At 43.4% G+C, this 16,338-nt stretch overlaps 1 protein-coding gene across 8 annotated transcripts in view; it reads left to right on the top strand.

Moving 5' to 3' along the window:
* Positions 1-13,045, top strand: part of LOC124010896 (phospholipid-transporting ATPase 11C-like) — a 79,685-nt gene extending 66,640 nt beyond the window's left edge. The window contains exons 24-31 of one of the 8 annotated variants that reach the window (XR_006834513.1): positions 2,790-2,917; positions 3,076-3,277; positions 3,362-3,465; positions 6,272-6,428; positions 10,262-10,373; positions 11,958-11,989; positions 12,142-12,172; positions 12,330-12,345. Coding sequence is in view for 5 of the 8 variants with exons in the window: in XM_046323664.1 (XP_046179620.1) it covers positions 2,790-2,917; positions 3,076-3,277; positions 3,362-3,465; positions 6,272-6,428; positions 11,958-11,989; positions 12,142-12,172; positions 12,330-12,380 (705 nt within the window). In the remaining 3 variants the exon portion in view is untranslated. Of the gene's footprint in view, positions 1-2,789; positions 2,918-3,075; positions 3,278-3,361; positions 3,466-6,271; positions 6,429-9,081; positions 9,287-10,261; positions 11,990-12,141; positions 12,173-12,329 lie in introns of those variants that run through there. The other 7 variants (XR_006834511.1, XR_006834512.1, XM_046323664.1 and 4 more) reach the window with 7 other exon arrangements.
* The last annotated feature ends 3,293 nt before the right edge of the window (positions 13,046-16,338 follow it).

The following is a 16,338-nucleotide window of genomic DNA, read 5'->3' as shown; positions in this document are numbered from 1 at the left end:
GCACCCTTGTGGGGCCCCCGTGTTGAGGATCAGCGGGGAGGAGATGTTGTTGCCTACCCTCACCACCTGGGGGCGGCCCGTCAGGAAGTCCAGTACCCAGTTGCACAGGGCGGGGTCGAGACCCAGGGTCTCGAGCTTGATGACGAGCTTGGAGGGTACTATGGTGTTGAATGCCGAGCTGTAGTCGATGAACAGCATTCTCACATAGGTATTCCTCTTGTCCAGGTGGGTTAGGGCAGTGTGCAGTGTGGTTGTGATTGCATCGTCTGTGGACCTATTTGGGCGGTAAGCAAATTGGAGTGGGTCTAGGGTGTCAGGTAGGGTGGAGGTGATATGGTCCTTGACTAGTCTCTCAAAGCACTTCATGATGACGGAAGTGAGTGCTACGGGGCGGTAGTCGTTTAGCTCAGTTACCTTAGCTTTCTTGGGAACAGGAACAATGGTGGCCCTCTTGAAGCATGTGGGAACAGCAGACTGGTATAGGGATTGATTGAATATGTCCGTAAACACACCGGCCAGCTGGTCTGCGCATGCTCTGAGGGCGCGGCTGGGGATGCCGTCTGGGCCTGCAGCCTTGCGAGGGTTAACACGTTTAAATGTCTTACTCACCTCGGCTGCAGTGAAGGAGAGACCGCATGTTTCCGTTGCAGGCCGTGTCAGTGGCACTGTATTGTCCTCAAAGCGGGCAAAAAAGTTATTTAGTTAGTCTGCCTGGGAGCAAGACATCCTGGTCCGTGACTGGGCTGGATTTCATCTTGTAGTCCGTGATTGACTGTAGACCCTGTCACATGCCTCTTGTGTCTGAGCCATTGAATTGAGATTCCACTTTGTCTCTGTACTGACGCTTAGCTTGTTTAATAGCCTTGCGGAGGGAATAGCTGCACTGTTTGTATTCAGTCATGTTGCCAGACACCTTGCCCTGATTAAAAGCAGTGGTTCGCGCTTTCAGTTTCACGCGAATGCTGCCATCAATCCACGGTTTCTGGTTAGGGAATGTTTTTATCGTTGCTATGGGAATGACATCTTCGACGCACGTTCTAATGAACTCGCACACCGAATCAGCGTATTCGTCAATATTTCCATCTGACGCAATACGAAACATGTCCCAGTCCACGTGATGGAAGCAGTCTTGGAGTGTAGAGTCAGCTTGGTCTGACCAGCGTTGGACAGACCTCAGCGTGGGAGCCTCTTGTTTTAATTTCTGCCTGTAGGCAGGGATCAGCAAAATGGAGTCGTGGTCAGCTTTTCCGAAAGGGGGCGGGGCAGGGCCTTATATGCGTCGCGGAAGTTAGAGTAACAATGATCCAAGGTTTTACCACCCCTGGTTGCGCAATCGATATGCTGATAAAATTTAGGGAGTCTTGTTTTCAGATTGGCTTTGTTAAAATCCCCAGCTACAATGAATGCAGCCTCCGGATAAATGGTTTCCAGTTTGCAAAGAGTTAAATAAAGTTTGTTCAGAGCCATCGATGTGTCTGCTTGGGGGGGATATATACGGCTGTGATTATAATCGAAGAGAATTCTCTTGGAAGATAATGCGGTCTACATTTGATTGTGAGGAATTCTAAATCAGGTGAACAGAAGGATTTGAGTTCCTGTATGTTTCCTTCATCACACCATGTCCCGTTAGTCATGAGGCATACGCCCCCGCCACTCTTCTTACCAGAGAGATGTTTGTTTCTGTTCGCGCGATGCGTGGAGAAACCCGTTGGCTGCACCGCCCTGGATAGCGTCTTCCCAGTAAGCCATGTTTCCGTAAAGCAGAGAACGTTGCAGTCTCTGATGTCCCTCTGGAATGCCACCCTTGCTCGGATTTCATCAACCCTGTTGTCGAGAGACTGGACATTGGCAAGAAGAATGCTGGGAAGTGGTGCGCGATGTGCCCTTTTTCGGAGTCTGACCAGAACACCGCAGCGTTTCCCTCTTTTTCGGAGTCGTTTCCTTGGGTCGCTGCATGCGATCCATTCCGTTGTCCTGTTTGTAAGGCAGAACACAGGATCCGCGTCGCGGAAAACATATTCTTGGTCGTACTGATGGTGAGTTGACGCTGATCTTATATTCAGTAGTTCTTCTCGACTGTATGTAATGAAACCTAAGATGACCTGGGGTACTAATGTAAGAAATAACACGTAAAAAAACAAAAAACTGCATAGTTTCCTAGGAACGCGAAGCGAGGCGGCCATCTCTGTCGGCGCCGGAAGTCTTATTACAGGTGTAGGGAAAAGCTTGTGTTCCTAGGTCCAACAGTGCAGTAGGATCTAACAATTCACAATAATACACACAAATCTAAAAGTAAAAGAATGGAATTAAGATATGTTTAAATGTTAAGACGCGCATTGACTAAATTAGTATATACATATGAAATTCACTTTATATACAGTGTGACTAGTACATTGCCTTGGATACACCAAGTAATTCTTGGCCGTATTAGCTAATGTGCCAAATGATTTATTAATTTGGCGCATGTTTAACTCTAGCAGGAGGTGATCCACATTTTCACATCTGAGTATACATAGCTAACTTCTGATATATAAGTAGTCTCTCAGTAGCTCTGTGAAAAATATGCCCCTCATCTCAGACCTGCTCTCTCAGGTCCATCTGTGTGTGTGTATATATATATATATATATATCAAAGGATGGGTTGTTGCATGTGGCCACACGGCAACGGGCTTGAGGCTATAGAGCCCTCTTGCTGTGTAGCTAGTGTGTGTGCGCTCTCCTCTCCGTGTAATTAACCCCTTGGTTCCCAATCCCTCCACTCCCTTCCTCCTCCCTCCCGTCCTCCCTAGCCTCTCTACGACGCAGCCTATCTGACGATGTACAACATCTGTTTCACCTCAATGCCTATCCTGGCCAACAGCCTCTTGGAGCAGCACATCTGTATGGAGTTCCTGATGGACAACGCCGCCCTCTACAGGTAGGACCGGGAACTAAACTATTCATTCTGCACCTACGTAGAGAATGCACAGGCTTCTCGTGTGATTATGACTAGCCATGTAAGTGGTTTCAAAGTCTTTGTATTCTTACGGTCTCCCCATCCTCCCTTCCTTCCCTCTTTTCTCCCTCTCTCCTTAGGGACGTAGCAAAGAATGCCATGTTGGGTTGGGGGCCCTTCCTGTACTGGACACTACTGGGGGTCTACCAGGGCCTCTTATTCTTCTTCGGGGTCCGCTTTCTCTTTAGTAACCCCGCCCTGCAGGATAATGGCCAGGTGTTTGGGAATTGGTCGTTCGGAACGATTGTTTTTACTGTCCTCGTTTTCACTGTGACGCTGAAGGTAAAGCACGTTATAACTCAATTGTGTTATTTGAAGTACATTTTTACACCAATGGTAACACTTGTCTTCTCTTTGCGGTTCTAGCTGGCTATGGACACTCGCCATTGGACGTGGATCAATCACTTTGTCATCTGGGGCTCGCTGGCCTTCTACACGTTCTTCAGCTTCTTCTGGGGTGGGATCATATGGTGAGTACTGGATTTACTGGTGCGTACTTCAATTAGGGCTGACCCCATTTAGTCGACTGGTCGATAGGCTGTTGGTCGTCTGAGATTTCTTTAGTTGAGGACTCGCAACAAATAAAAATGATCAGCATGGTGTACAAGACAGCTGTCTGATTCGCGCCGAGTGGACTGATCCATTGCGGGGATGGCACAGTCCATTCTAAGACGTGCTACTGAAATTGTATGTGGTTATATTTAAAAACAATGGTGTAACACAGATGTTGGTGTTGAGAACAATGTGGCGGAAGCAGCAGTGGAGTTAGGAGATGAGGAAACAGCATTCACCTTAATTGTCTAAACAAACTGAGAGCAGAAACCACAACTTAATTAGGTCTATAATCAATAGCCTAACTGTTAAATGTGCCTGGCTTTATACGTCACCCACATACACTACCGGTTAAAAGTTTAGAACACCTGCTCATTTTGCTTTATTTTTACTATTTTCTACATTGTAGAATAATAGTGAGGACATAAACTATGAAATAACACACATGGAATAATTTAGTAACCAAAAAAGTGTTAAAAAAATTCAAAATATTTATTTTATCGTTGAGGTTCTTCAAATGGCCACCCTTTGCCTTGATGACAGCTTTGCGTTTAACTGTTCCGAATTTGTATATTGAAAATAATAATAATCTCCTTCCTTGATCTCGTCGTTGTTGTTATTATTATCATTGTTATATTAAGTAATGTCATTGTCATTAGTAGTCTTAGTATAGCAGCCTTGCGTAAACACCACCCAGCTGTAGGCCTAAGAGCGCATCCTGTTTAGTCAATACCATTACTTACTTAGGCCTATATTTCAATACTTAGTGCCTTCCGAAAGTTTTCAGACCCCTTGACCTTTTCCACATTTTACGTTACAGCTTTAATCTAAACTTGACTTTTTTTCAAGTATATTTCCTCAGCAATCTACACACAATACCCCATAATGACAAAGCAAAAACATGTTTTTCGAGAGATTTGCAAAAAAATATCCTTATTTACATAAGTATTTAGACCATTTGCTATGAGACTCGAAATTGAGTTCAGGTGCATCCTGTTTCCATTGATCATCCTTGAGATGTTTCTACAACTTGATTGGAGTCCATTTCAGGTAAATTCAATTGATTAGACATGATTTGGAAAGGCCCACACCTGTCTATATAAGGTACCACAGTTGACAGTGCATGTCAGAGCAAAAACCAAGCCATGAGGTTTAAGGAAGTGTCCGTAGAACTCCGAGACAGGATTGTGTCCTCAGACTGGTGCGAAGGTTCACCTTCCAACAGGAGAAAGACCCTAAGCACACAGCCAAGACAATGCAGGAGTGGCTTCGGGACAAGTCTCAATGTTCTTGAATGGCCCAGCCAGAGCCCGTAGAACCCAAGAAGACTCGAGGCTGTAATCGCTGCCAAAGGCGTTTCAACAAAGTACTGAGTAAAGGGTCTGGATACTTAAGTAAATGTGATATTTCATAAATATAAATGTATATATATTCATATATATTTATTTATTTTATGTATATTAGTAAACATTTCTAAACACTTGTTTTTGCTTCGTCATTATGGGTTGTTGTGTGTAGATTGAGGGGGAAAAAAACATTTAATCAATTTTAGAATAAGGCTGTAACCTAACAATGTGGAGAAAGTCAAGGGGTCTGAATACTTTCCGAATGCCTGTTGTATAGGCTACTGTATCAATCATTTATTCGTTCTTGTCATCACAGCATTCAAGTCATTCATGATTTGAAATGCAATCAAGCATTTTAGTTTTAAAATAGTGACAAATGCATAATCAACGTAAACAATAAATAGGCCTAAATGAATGCATCTGTTTTTAGTCTTTGCTGTAAAAAGGCTTTACGAATTTGTTTTTCAACCGACTCGTTTTTAATTTGTTGTGTTTACATTGTTCCAAACTGTCAGAAAAAGTTATTGTAATGTAGCACCATCTGTTTGGCACACATAATATGCATGCAGCATTTGCTCCTTACCTTGTTTTTCTTGATCTTCAGTATTTTGTAGACAAATTTATTCTACTAATCTGACTTCCCCTTTACCTCCTGAGCAACCAGTAAACATTCCCCCTGTTTCGAATTTGTCACTTTTTTTGCTGTTACTTTATTCAGAGTTTCTAACCAATTTATTGACGTGATTATGATATGTTGTAGGTCAGGCCCTATTGGTCATGGTGCATACGTGTGACGTAACAAGAGCAAGGGTTGAGGCAAAGCGAATAGGGAATGTTTTTCCTAAACAAATTACGGACTTCGATAACAACTTTTCAGTCAGAAATGGCTGTAATTGTTGCAGCTTCAGCAACACAGACAGCACCATAAACACCTTTTGATTTTCTGTGGTGGTCGCTGCAGCAGGGAAGAGAGTGAGACAATGGGTGCTAGTCAGTCACTCGCTGTCTTTATTTGTTTGGTGACAGCGCAGCGAGTGAGGCAGGCGCAGCAAAATCAAATCAATTGCGGTCGGACTCCCTCTAGTCGTTTCTTAATTATTTCATCAGTGCACTTAAAGCTTCAGACAAGTTCAGTGCATATAGTTGATTTGATTAAAACACATAGGATGTTTCTATATATGGAAAAATACACATTGAAATTGAGACCAATCGATTGGTCGAAAGAACAATGGCTCTTGGTCGGCCAATATATTTTTTTTAAGGTTAGTGATGAGCTGGAGCAAAAGCCAGCACGCCATGTAGCACCGTGTGACTGCTGAATTTGGGCTGACCTTGGGCTGACCTATGTGAATGTTGTAAACCCTCTCCCTCCCGTCAGGCCTTTCCTTCGGCAGCAGCGTCTCTACTTTGTGTTTGCTAATATGCTGAGCTCTGTGTCAGCCTGGCTGATCATCATCCTGCTCATCCTGCTCAGCCTGTTGCCTGAGATCCTGCTGCTGGTCCTCCAAAAGCCCCGCGGACCCCACTCACGACAGGTACTGTCCACATACAGTGATACCATATCGTTTAAATGTTAAAAGGGGTAACAACTCTTCAAAACACTTCATAGTAGTTTTCCTGTATTTGTATCTTTCATCATTTCTATGGGCTATGACTTGTCCTTTATGCGTCAGTGGAATGAGGAGGCGTTCAGACGTCCCTGTATTTCTGTTTATACATAATTCTAAATTTAAACAAAGACGGTTAACATTTTGTCCTTGAAAGTATCAATTTATGTCTCCAAGAAGACTTGGTCATGGTTGACGTAGCCCATCGCTCTAAACACAAAGGATCCGCCCATTTTTTTCAATTTTCATCTAAAATGACATGCACACATCTAACTGCCTGTTGCTCAGGACCTGAAGCAAGGATATGCATATTCTTGATACCATTTGAAAGGGAACACTTTGAAGTTTGTGGAAATGTGAAATAAATGTAGGAGAATATAACACATTAGATCTAGTATAAGATGATACAAAGAAAAAAACATTTTTTTCTGCTGTCATCTTTGAAGTGCAAGAGGCCATTATGAATTATTCTAGCCCAGGCACAATTTTGACTTTGGCCACTAGATGGCAGAAGTGTACGTGCAAAGTTTTAGACTGATCCAATGAACTATTGCATATCTATTCAAAATGTTGTATCAAGACTGCCCAAATATGCCTATTTTGTTTATTTATACATTTTCAAGTTCATAATTGTGTACTCTCCTCAAACAATATCATGATATTATTTCACTCTAATAGCTACTGTAAAATGGACAGTGCAGTTAGATTAACAAGAATTTAAGCTTTCTGCCCTTATCAATAATCTTCTTTTTTTTTCTTACAACCTCATGCTAATCACATTAGCCTGCGTTTAGCTCAACCATCCTGAGGTCGGGACATGGATCCTGTAGAGGTTAAAGAGCTCCTCCATAGCGGTCTGATTTATGTTGATGATATGGATGGAGATCACAGGAATAATCTAATTTGCCCCAGTCTCCCTTCTGAGGCCAGTATCCCCTGGTATTGTCTGTCACTCAATTAATTCTCCATGAGTCAAATTAGTTTTCCTTCAAAGTATTAGGAATGGTGTGATGACTCGTATGGTTATTAATTTCAGGTTATTTGATTTTTCAACTAAATATCCCCTTACAAATGTTTTTTTGTGTGTGTGTGTGTATGGCTGATAAATGTAAATGTTTAACAACCTCATATTGATTTTCAGAATTTTCATGAGATCAGATTAAAAGGTGTCGGGGACACTGGGTGGGTAGCTATTTGTGCACCATAGAACTCATTATCAATCAATTCTGCGGTTCAAATGCATTTAATTAAATGTAATTTATATTTAGGTTGTTTTTGCGCTCAAGTAACCTCAAAAAAGGGTTTGATATAACATTAATTGAGACCTGATTTATTTTGATTTCCCTTGATGTTAAGCAAAGAGGCACTGAGTTTGAAGGTAGGCCTTGAAATACATCCACAGGTACACCTCCAATTGACTCAAATTATGTCAATTAGTCTATCAGAAGCTTCTAAAGCCATGATATAATTTTCTGTAATTTTCCAAGGTTTTTTAAAGGCGCAGTCAGCTTAGTATATGTAAACTTCTGACCCACTGGAATTGTGATACAGTGAATTATAAGTTAAATAATGTCTGTAAACAATTGTAGGAAAAATGACTTGTCATGCACAAAGTAGATGTCCTAACCGACTTGCCAAAACTATAGTTTGTTAACTAGAAATTTGTGGAGTGGTTTAAAAATGAGTTTTAATGACTCCAACCTAAGTGTATGTAAACGTCCGAATTCAACTGTAGGTGCATGCATACAACTGTAGGTGCATGCATACAAAAGTATCTGCCCACCCCTTCAAATTAGTGTATTTGGCTATTTCAGCCTCAATGGTTGCTGAGAGGTGTATGAAATCAAGCACACAGCCATGCAATCTCCATAGACAAACATTGGCACTAGATTGGCCTTACTGAAGAGATCAGTGACTTTCAATGTGGCACCGTCATTGGATGCCACCTGTCCGCCCTGCTAGATCTGTCCTCTGTTGCGACACTCACTACCGAGTTTCAAACTGCCTCTGGAAGCAACGTCAGCAACAAGAACTGTTTGTCGGGAGCTTCAAGAAATGGATTTCTGAGGCCTAGCAGCCGCACACAAGCCTAAGATCACCATGCGTTCTCTGGAGTGATGAATCACGCTTCTCCATCTGGCATTCCGACGGATGAATCTGGAGTGTTAATGTATTTATAGTTTGGGGAATGCTTATATTTGTCCTGTTACACACTTGTGCTTTTCTTGCGTATCCCACCTCTTGAGACACCCGCTGGGAGTGAGGTCACTGCCAGGGTTACCATTGCACGGCGCCCCTGGAGCAATTAGGGTTTAAGTGCCTTGTTCAAGTGCACAGGGAGTTTTCACCTTACCGGCTCCGGTATTCAAACCAGCGACCTTTCGGTTACTGGCCGAACGCTCTAACCTTGAGGCTATCTTGCCACACCCTATATAAGACTCTGCCCCATCCTAACTAAATGCTATCTCTCTAACTCTGCTGCTTTGTGTTAATACATTCTCTACAGTCTCTCTCCCCTTCTCTCACTTCCCCTTATTGCCTCTTCTGTTTCTTCCTTTCTGTCCTGCCTGCCTTGCTGCAGATCAAGCAACGGCTTCCTTCGTCGGGGACGTCCACTATCTTCATGCTGTCACAGACCGCCAGTACTCACAGCTTCTCCTGGAGTGACTGAGGTCTCTCTCTTTCCCTTTACTGCCTCTCCTTTTCTCTCCTCCTTGTTCCCCCACCCACACTCCTCCTTGTTCCCCCACCCACACTCCTCCTTGTTCCCCCACCCGCACTCCTCCTTGTTCCCCCACCCGCTCTCCTCCTTGTTCCCCCACCCGCTCTCCTCCTTGTTCCCCCACCCGCTCTCCTCCTTGTTCCCCCACCCGCTCTCCTCCTTGTTCCCCCACCCGCTCTCCTCCTCGTTCCCCCACCCGCACTCCTCCTCGTTCCCCCACCCGCTCTCCTCCCATCTGTTCTGTCCTGCTTGTCAGATTCGTCCCCTCCCCCTTCCTTTAACATCCAGTTGGTCTTGATTGACCATTCTAGAGGTTCCCTGTTCAGGTCATGGTGAGGTTAAAGAGAAGCTATCTTTCTAACCACTGTCTAGACTGGGTGGTACATTTTTTTGTTATTTCAGGATCATTTGAGAATGCTTCTGTAAATGCTGGGTTGCCCAATGCCCAGCCATCTCACTTCCCCAGCAATTGTGGTTTTTCATTTGTTGCTGCAGCGTTGGTCCTATGTCTAATTCAGTATGTCTGAGTGCATCAGTCAGTGTGTCTTTCCTGCCTGTGCTGCCACTGTGCCTGCTGTCTATGCATGCCTGTCCAGGTGAATGCAGCACGCAAACAAATGAGATTTACCTGCATGCCAGCGTGCTCCAGACTCCAGCCAACCCTGGACCCCACCACACCCGCAGTGGGCCACTACAGACATTTCTGGGTGGTTGTGTGTTGCTATGAATGTGTCTTTTTAATCATAACTTTCTAGTTAAAGTCACTCAAATGCCCCAAAGGATATTTGAAGTATTTGGATAGCTGTACCAATAATGTGTATTAGTCTATTAAGATGGCTTTGTGTTGACCTTAGATAATGCAACATTAACGACACAAGCTTTCTAAAACATTGACCCTCCTGGGTAGAGGAGAGCGAATTCACCAAGGAGAGTGTGTGTGTTTTAAACTACATTACATTGTCCAACTTCTGTCTCAAGTGTGTAAGTGTCTGTCTGTCAGCACGAGGTGCCATTAGTGTCTCTTGCTTCACCCTTCCAGAAGAAGCCGGTGGTTCAGTCTGGCGAGGGGGAAACCCAGTCTCCCCGGTCTTCAGCCAGGCCCCTGCTCATGAAAACCTTTTCAGACGAGTCCAATACTATCCTTTGAACAGGTACCGACCCCCAACTCTGCCCCTTAGTTAAAACAACCAAATAGCCCCCAAAAGAAATCCTTTAGCTGTCTAGATCTGCCGAGACCCAGTGCTCTTTAACTGTAACCAGAATCCTGCTTCCCGTGCCTTCAACATCTTCTTTTAAGAAGTTGGTTCAGTCCTCTCATGGCTCCTGTAACCCATACTCCCTGTGTGTTGAGCTCTGACTGGTTGGCTGAAAAGTGTATTGTTCATAATGGCTGTGTCATATTTTTGCTTGTGAAATATGTACATACATTCTTATTGACAAAGATTTGGATAAACATTTAACTGTGTCCGAATGTATAAATTGATGTCAGAAGGGGAACCTTTTCCAATATGATCCACTAAGCCAGGACAGTCGATGCTCTTTTCAGCCTCCCAGTAGACGACCGGCTCATTGTGGCCTTGCATGTGGTCTTTAAGAATTTCCAGTTACCTTGTTGACTAAGTATGGACTCCGTTGAGGATCGGGGATTCATCTGTCTCATCAGTGTGTGAATGTGAGTGTCTGTTTTTTTCTTTTTCCTCTTTATTCCTAATGAAATATTGCAGACCTCGTAATCTGCCCTTTTCATTTCTCCCCTTGTGGAGTTGTCATTTATATGGTGGTTGTGGTGTCCCTCCTGGTTGCATGTCAATGTACTACTTGTGTGTTACTGGCGTCTTGTATTTTCCATTTGCAAGTACTACATTTTGTTACCCCTTTCCTTTGCCTGATTGTATGTTGCTCTTCCTACATCAAAATGAACTGACCGTTGCCTGGAGAGAATGTGTCAAATCAAATAAAATTGTATTGGTCCAATATTTTTGCTGTGTGACCTGCCGTTTTAATTTGGGAGCACCAGTGCGACTACAAACATATATGCCAGATTATAATTGTTTTCATGATTAAGGGAAAGGGGATACCTAGTCAGTTGCACGGCTGAATGCATTCAACCCAAGACCTCTGAATCAGAGAGGTGCGGGGGGGCTGCCTTAATCGACGTCCACGTCATTGGCGCCGGGGAGCAGTTCTTGTGGGGGGGTTAACTGCCTTTCTCAAGGGCAGAACGATTTTACAGCTCAAACGGTGAGACGACCTGCCACCCCTTCGCTGTTTCCGAGTACCCTAGATAAGAAAGTGAGTGCAGATTCCTGACCGTGGTGGTTGCACCATTACTACAGAGAGAACCGCCCGTCTCTAGCCAGAACCTTTGGACAGTTGTGACCATGTTACCGGCGCTATGGTTTTGCTGGGATGCATCTCCATTGGTGGAGATAATAAACAAATGTCTTAACAGTGTTAGATATTACTTTCTAGGGTACAAAATGTGCTTCAAAAGTACATAGAATTCATATAGGCCCCATAGTGTATATCTCAATCGATTTTTAAAATGACATTTCCTGGTGCTCCTAAATTTTCTGTGGTGCTCCTAACTTTAAAATAACTTGGGTGCAACAGTGCTACCAATGTAAAATGCTAATTGGGAGCCCTGGTTCTGTTTATTGGCAAGTCTGGGTTAACACCAGGCTTTACGCTCACATCCATCACCTGTATTTAACCTGCTTCTCTATTCTTCCCAGCCTTCAGAGGACTCCCTCCTAAAAACATCCAGGTAAAACGAGGGCTAATTTCACATGTCTTAATCCTCGGCTATCGCATCATGGTCTTCTTGGGTTCCATACACTTCTAGAATCATCAGGGATTATCACATGATATCAGAGCAGTAGATTTTCTATAATTTGATTTGAGTTAATCTCTTTTCAGGGGAGGTGTGTCCAATCAATTTTATTTGGGGGTATGTGGTCAATTCTATCTGATTTTTGGGGTCAACATTTAATGGTGTCTGCCGTGGTGCTGCTCTTTGTTGCCACCTTCCAGTGGTTGGCATTTGGCAGGAGCAGGATTCTATGGTGGTGGACTGACTTCTGTCTCTGTGTGTTTGTCCTCTCCAGATCGCTGCTGTCACGCCCTTGTCCTACAAGCACCTGATCGGGCAGGAGTGAAGGGCAGAAAGGAGGGTCAACTATACTACGGCCAATGTCTTTCAGGCCCCAATGACAGTCAAGCTGGCTGCCAGCACTTTTGCCTGATCTAAAAAGAAAATGGAAATTGACAAAAAGAAAATAGAAAAGATGCTAGAAGAGCCAGGGATGGACTCCTGTCACCCTCTTCCTGTTTCCCTCTGCATGTCTGCAGAGTACTGCACCACTGGCCCACGCAGCATAGGCCGTTTTTACAACGGCTTTACTGCACTATTCAGACAGGAGGCATGAGTTTCCGCAGTTTCTTTTTCTTTCTTAAAAAAATCGAAATGAATGCGTACACTGCTACCTTGTCAGTAGTACTACTATGATCTGCTGTGTTCTAACATGCAGCCACACCTCCACGGACCCAGAATGATTCATCTGCATGAAACCAAGGAGGCTCCATGAATGCCACATTCCACTTGTTATTACTTGTGTGTTTAGGTCAAGGTTTGTTAAAACAAAAATGTTACTTAACTTTCTGAAACAGATTCCACAGTTCCAGGCCCAAATAGTTTGTACAGTACCAGTCAAACCTTCTCATTCAAGGGTTTTTCTTTACTTTTGACTATTTTCTACGTTGTAGAATAATTGTGAAGACTTCATAATTATGAAATAACACACATGGAATCATGTAGTAACCAAAAAACTGTTATAGAAATCAAGATGTATTTGATATTCTTCAAAGTAGCCACCCTTTGCCTTGATGACAGCTTTGCACACTCTTGGCATTTTCTCAACCAGCTTTGTAAGGAATGCTTTTCCAAAAATCCTGAATGAGTTCCTACATATGCTGAGCACTTGTTGGTTGCTTTTCCTTCACTCTGCGTGCGGTCCAATTCGTCCCAAACCGTCTCAATTGGGTTGAGTGATTGTGGAGGCCAGGTCATCTGATGCAGCACCCCATCACTCTCCTTGGTCAAATAGCCCTTACACAGCCTGGAGGTTGAAAAACAAATGATACGTCCCAATATGCGCAAACCAGGTGGGATGGTGTATCGCTGCATAATTCTGTGGTAGCCATGCTGGTTAAGTGTGCCTTGAATTCTAAATAAATCACAGAAAATGTCACCAGCAAAGCACCATCACACCTCTTCCAAGCTTCATGGTGGCAACCACACATGTGGAGATCATCCATTCACCTAGGTTGGAACCAAAAATCTCAAATTTGGACTCATCAGACCAAAGGACAGATTTCTGCGGTCTAATGTCCATTGCTCGTGTTTCTTGGCCCAAGCAGGTCTCTTCTTATTGGTGTCCTTAAGTAGTGGTTTCTTTGCAGCAATTTGACCATGAAGGCCTGATTCACGCAGTCTCCTCTGAACAGTTGATGTTGATCTCTCTTACTTGAACCCTGAAGCATTTCTTTGGGCTCTCATTGGAGGTGCAGTTAACTCTAATGAACGTATCCTCTGCGGCAGAGGTAACTCTGGGTCTTCCTTTATTGTGGTGGTCCTCATGACAGCCAGTTTCATCATAGCTCTTGATGGTTTTTGCGACTGCACTTGAAGAAACTTTCAAAGTTCTTGACATTTTCTGGATTGACTGACCTTCATGTCTTAAAGTGATGATGGACTGTTGTTTCTCTTTGCTTATTTGAGCTGTTCTTGCCATAATATAGACTTGGTCTTTTACCAAATAGGGCTATCTTCTGTTTCCAACACAACTGATTGGCTCAAACACATTAAGAGGGAAAGAAATTCCATAAATTAATGTTTAACAAGGCACAGATTTTTAATTGAAATGCATTCCAGGTGACTACTGATGATGGCAAAGGGTGGCTACTTTGAAGAATATAAAATATATCAAATTCATTTTGATGTAACTTTTTTTGGTTACTACGTTATTTCATGTCTTATTTCATAATAATAATATGCCATTTAGCAGACACTTTTATCCAAAGCGACTTACAGTCATGTGTGCATACATTCTACGTATGGGTGGTCCCGGGAATCGAACCCACTACCCTGGCGTTACAAGCGCCATGCTCTACCAACTGAGCTCATAGTTTTGATGTCTTCACTATTATTCTAGAAAGTAGAAAATAGTACGAAATAAAGAAAAACCCTTGAATGAGTAGGTGTCTAAACTTTTGACTGGTGCTGTAAGTTACATGATTCCAGTCCAGGGATCAAGAAAGCATGTTCGCTCAATACAGACGACACTGCACACGAGTTACTGAATATCTAAAACAAAATGGGAGGGTTTAGAGGCACAGCCCTCTACTGGGTTAGGGGAGGGTTTAGAGGCACAGCCCTCTACTGGGTTAGGGGAGGGTTTAGAGGCACAGCCCCCTACTGGGTTAAGGGAGGGTTTAGAGGCACAGCCCCCTACTGGGTTAAGGGAGGGTTTAGAAGCACAGCCCCCTACTGGGTTAAGGGAGGGTTTAGAGGCACAGCCCCCTACTGGGTTAAGGGAGGGTTTAGAAGCACAGCCCCCTACTGGGTTATGGGAGGGTTTAGAGGCACAGCCCCCTACTGGTTTAATTCTCCATTTTCCCATCTTCCCAAAAAGTGTATGTGAGTTAATCAAAATGACCGGTAATGACTTGTGCTTGCCAACGTTTCTACCTGGCTCCGTGTCTGGAGCGTGACATGTATCTTCCAAGCAGAAGGCCGGTGATAATATAAGAAAATCCCAATTGGATTGTGTAAATTATTACATGTGCTGTAGCTATAGATCTGAACCTGTTTGAATGCCTAGTGCTTGAAGCCAAAAATGTATCTGACCTGGGGAGATGCATGTCATGCCCAGCACCGTCCAAATATTGCAAAATATGTTGCAGTGTGAGCAAGTTGTTTGTGTGAATGTGTTTATCATACATCGGTTACCCAGCTGTACTGCATGGGATCGATGGCCTAAAATGCAACCTGTGTGTTTCATTGAGACATGTAGTGTTTTCATAGGAATACCTGTAGCTTCCCTGTAGATTAGCACGTGGTTGTCATGACCTGTCCTCTAAAGGACATCAGGAGTTCTGAGGATTTTCCTTTGGGCATGCGGTCAGAAAGGCACATTTTGTCATATGCCGAAACACACTCATAATGCACACACACCTACGCATTCACTAATACGCACATGCACTAAAGGCCTAAAATGAGGTATCTATGTCCCATTACCACTTAGTGTTTGTCAAAGGTAACGATCCCAACTCCAGACTTGCTCATCAGGTAATGTGACCACCTGCTGACCTTACATCAACATCCATATCTATTTAGGATATCTGAGAAGGGTTTCTTACTGACCTCTGGTGTTAGTGCTTCATACATTCCGTTTCTACATACCATGATTTGAATCACTACGGGAGGATTTTTGTTTTGCAACGTGTAAGAATCTATTTGACATATTTATTGTTCTGTGTAATTTTACCCACAAATGTTATATTTTTGTTACGTATTTGTTTTATTGTGCAATTCCAGTATGCCTGCGTTACTTCAGACGAGATGTGTGCCCCTGTGCCAACCCCTATGTCCTACCTTACACCATATCCTGTTCCCTCCACCGTTCTGGTCGCAGGTCAGATTACAGAGCACTGGTTAGAGGTCAGTCAAGCCATATCCAGGCTTTGAATGGAGCTTCGGATATTTCTGGCACAGAGGGGTATGTCTTATCCTTTTAAAAAATGCCATAACTATCAAATATTTGATATTGATGGCTGTAGTTCCTAAGTTCAGTAGCTTTAGTTCAGATGGACTTCATTCCAGATCCTTAGTGGTTGGAGATACTGTAACATCTACATGCTGGCTGTACATGATACTGAGCATATGCAACCTGGTGTCCCCTCCATGCCAAATGTGATTTACCATACTTTCATATGGGTGAAATGTATATATTTGTCTTGACTTCAAGGGACTGGAGTGCCCAGAGGGTTGTGTACACCAGATGGAGATATTAGGGAGGACTCTTTGTAACGTTTCCTTTTGAAACACTAAAGCTA

The sequence above is a fragment of the Oncorhynchus gorbuscha genome, linkage group LG23 (genome assembly GCF_021184085.1).
Source record: "Oncorhynchus gorbuscha isolate QuinsamMale2020 ecotype Even-year linkage group LG23, OgorEven_v1.0, whole genome shotgun sequence".
NCBI lineage: Eukaryota > Metazoa > Chordata > Actinopteri > Salmoniformes > Salmonidae > Oncorhynchus > Oncorhynchus gorbuscha.
The sequence above is the reverse complement of the archived record's forward strand: the minus strand, read 5'-3'. Positions and strand labels throughout refer to the sequence as shown.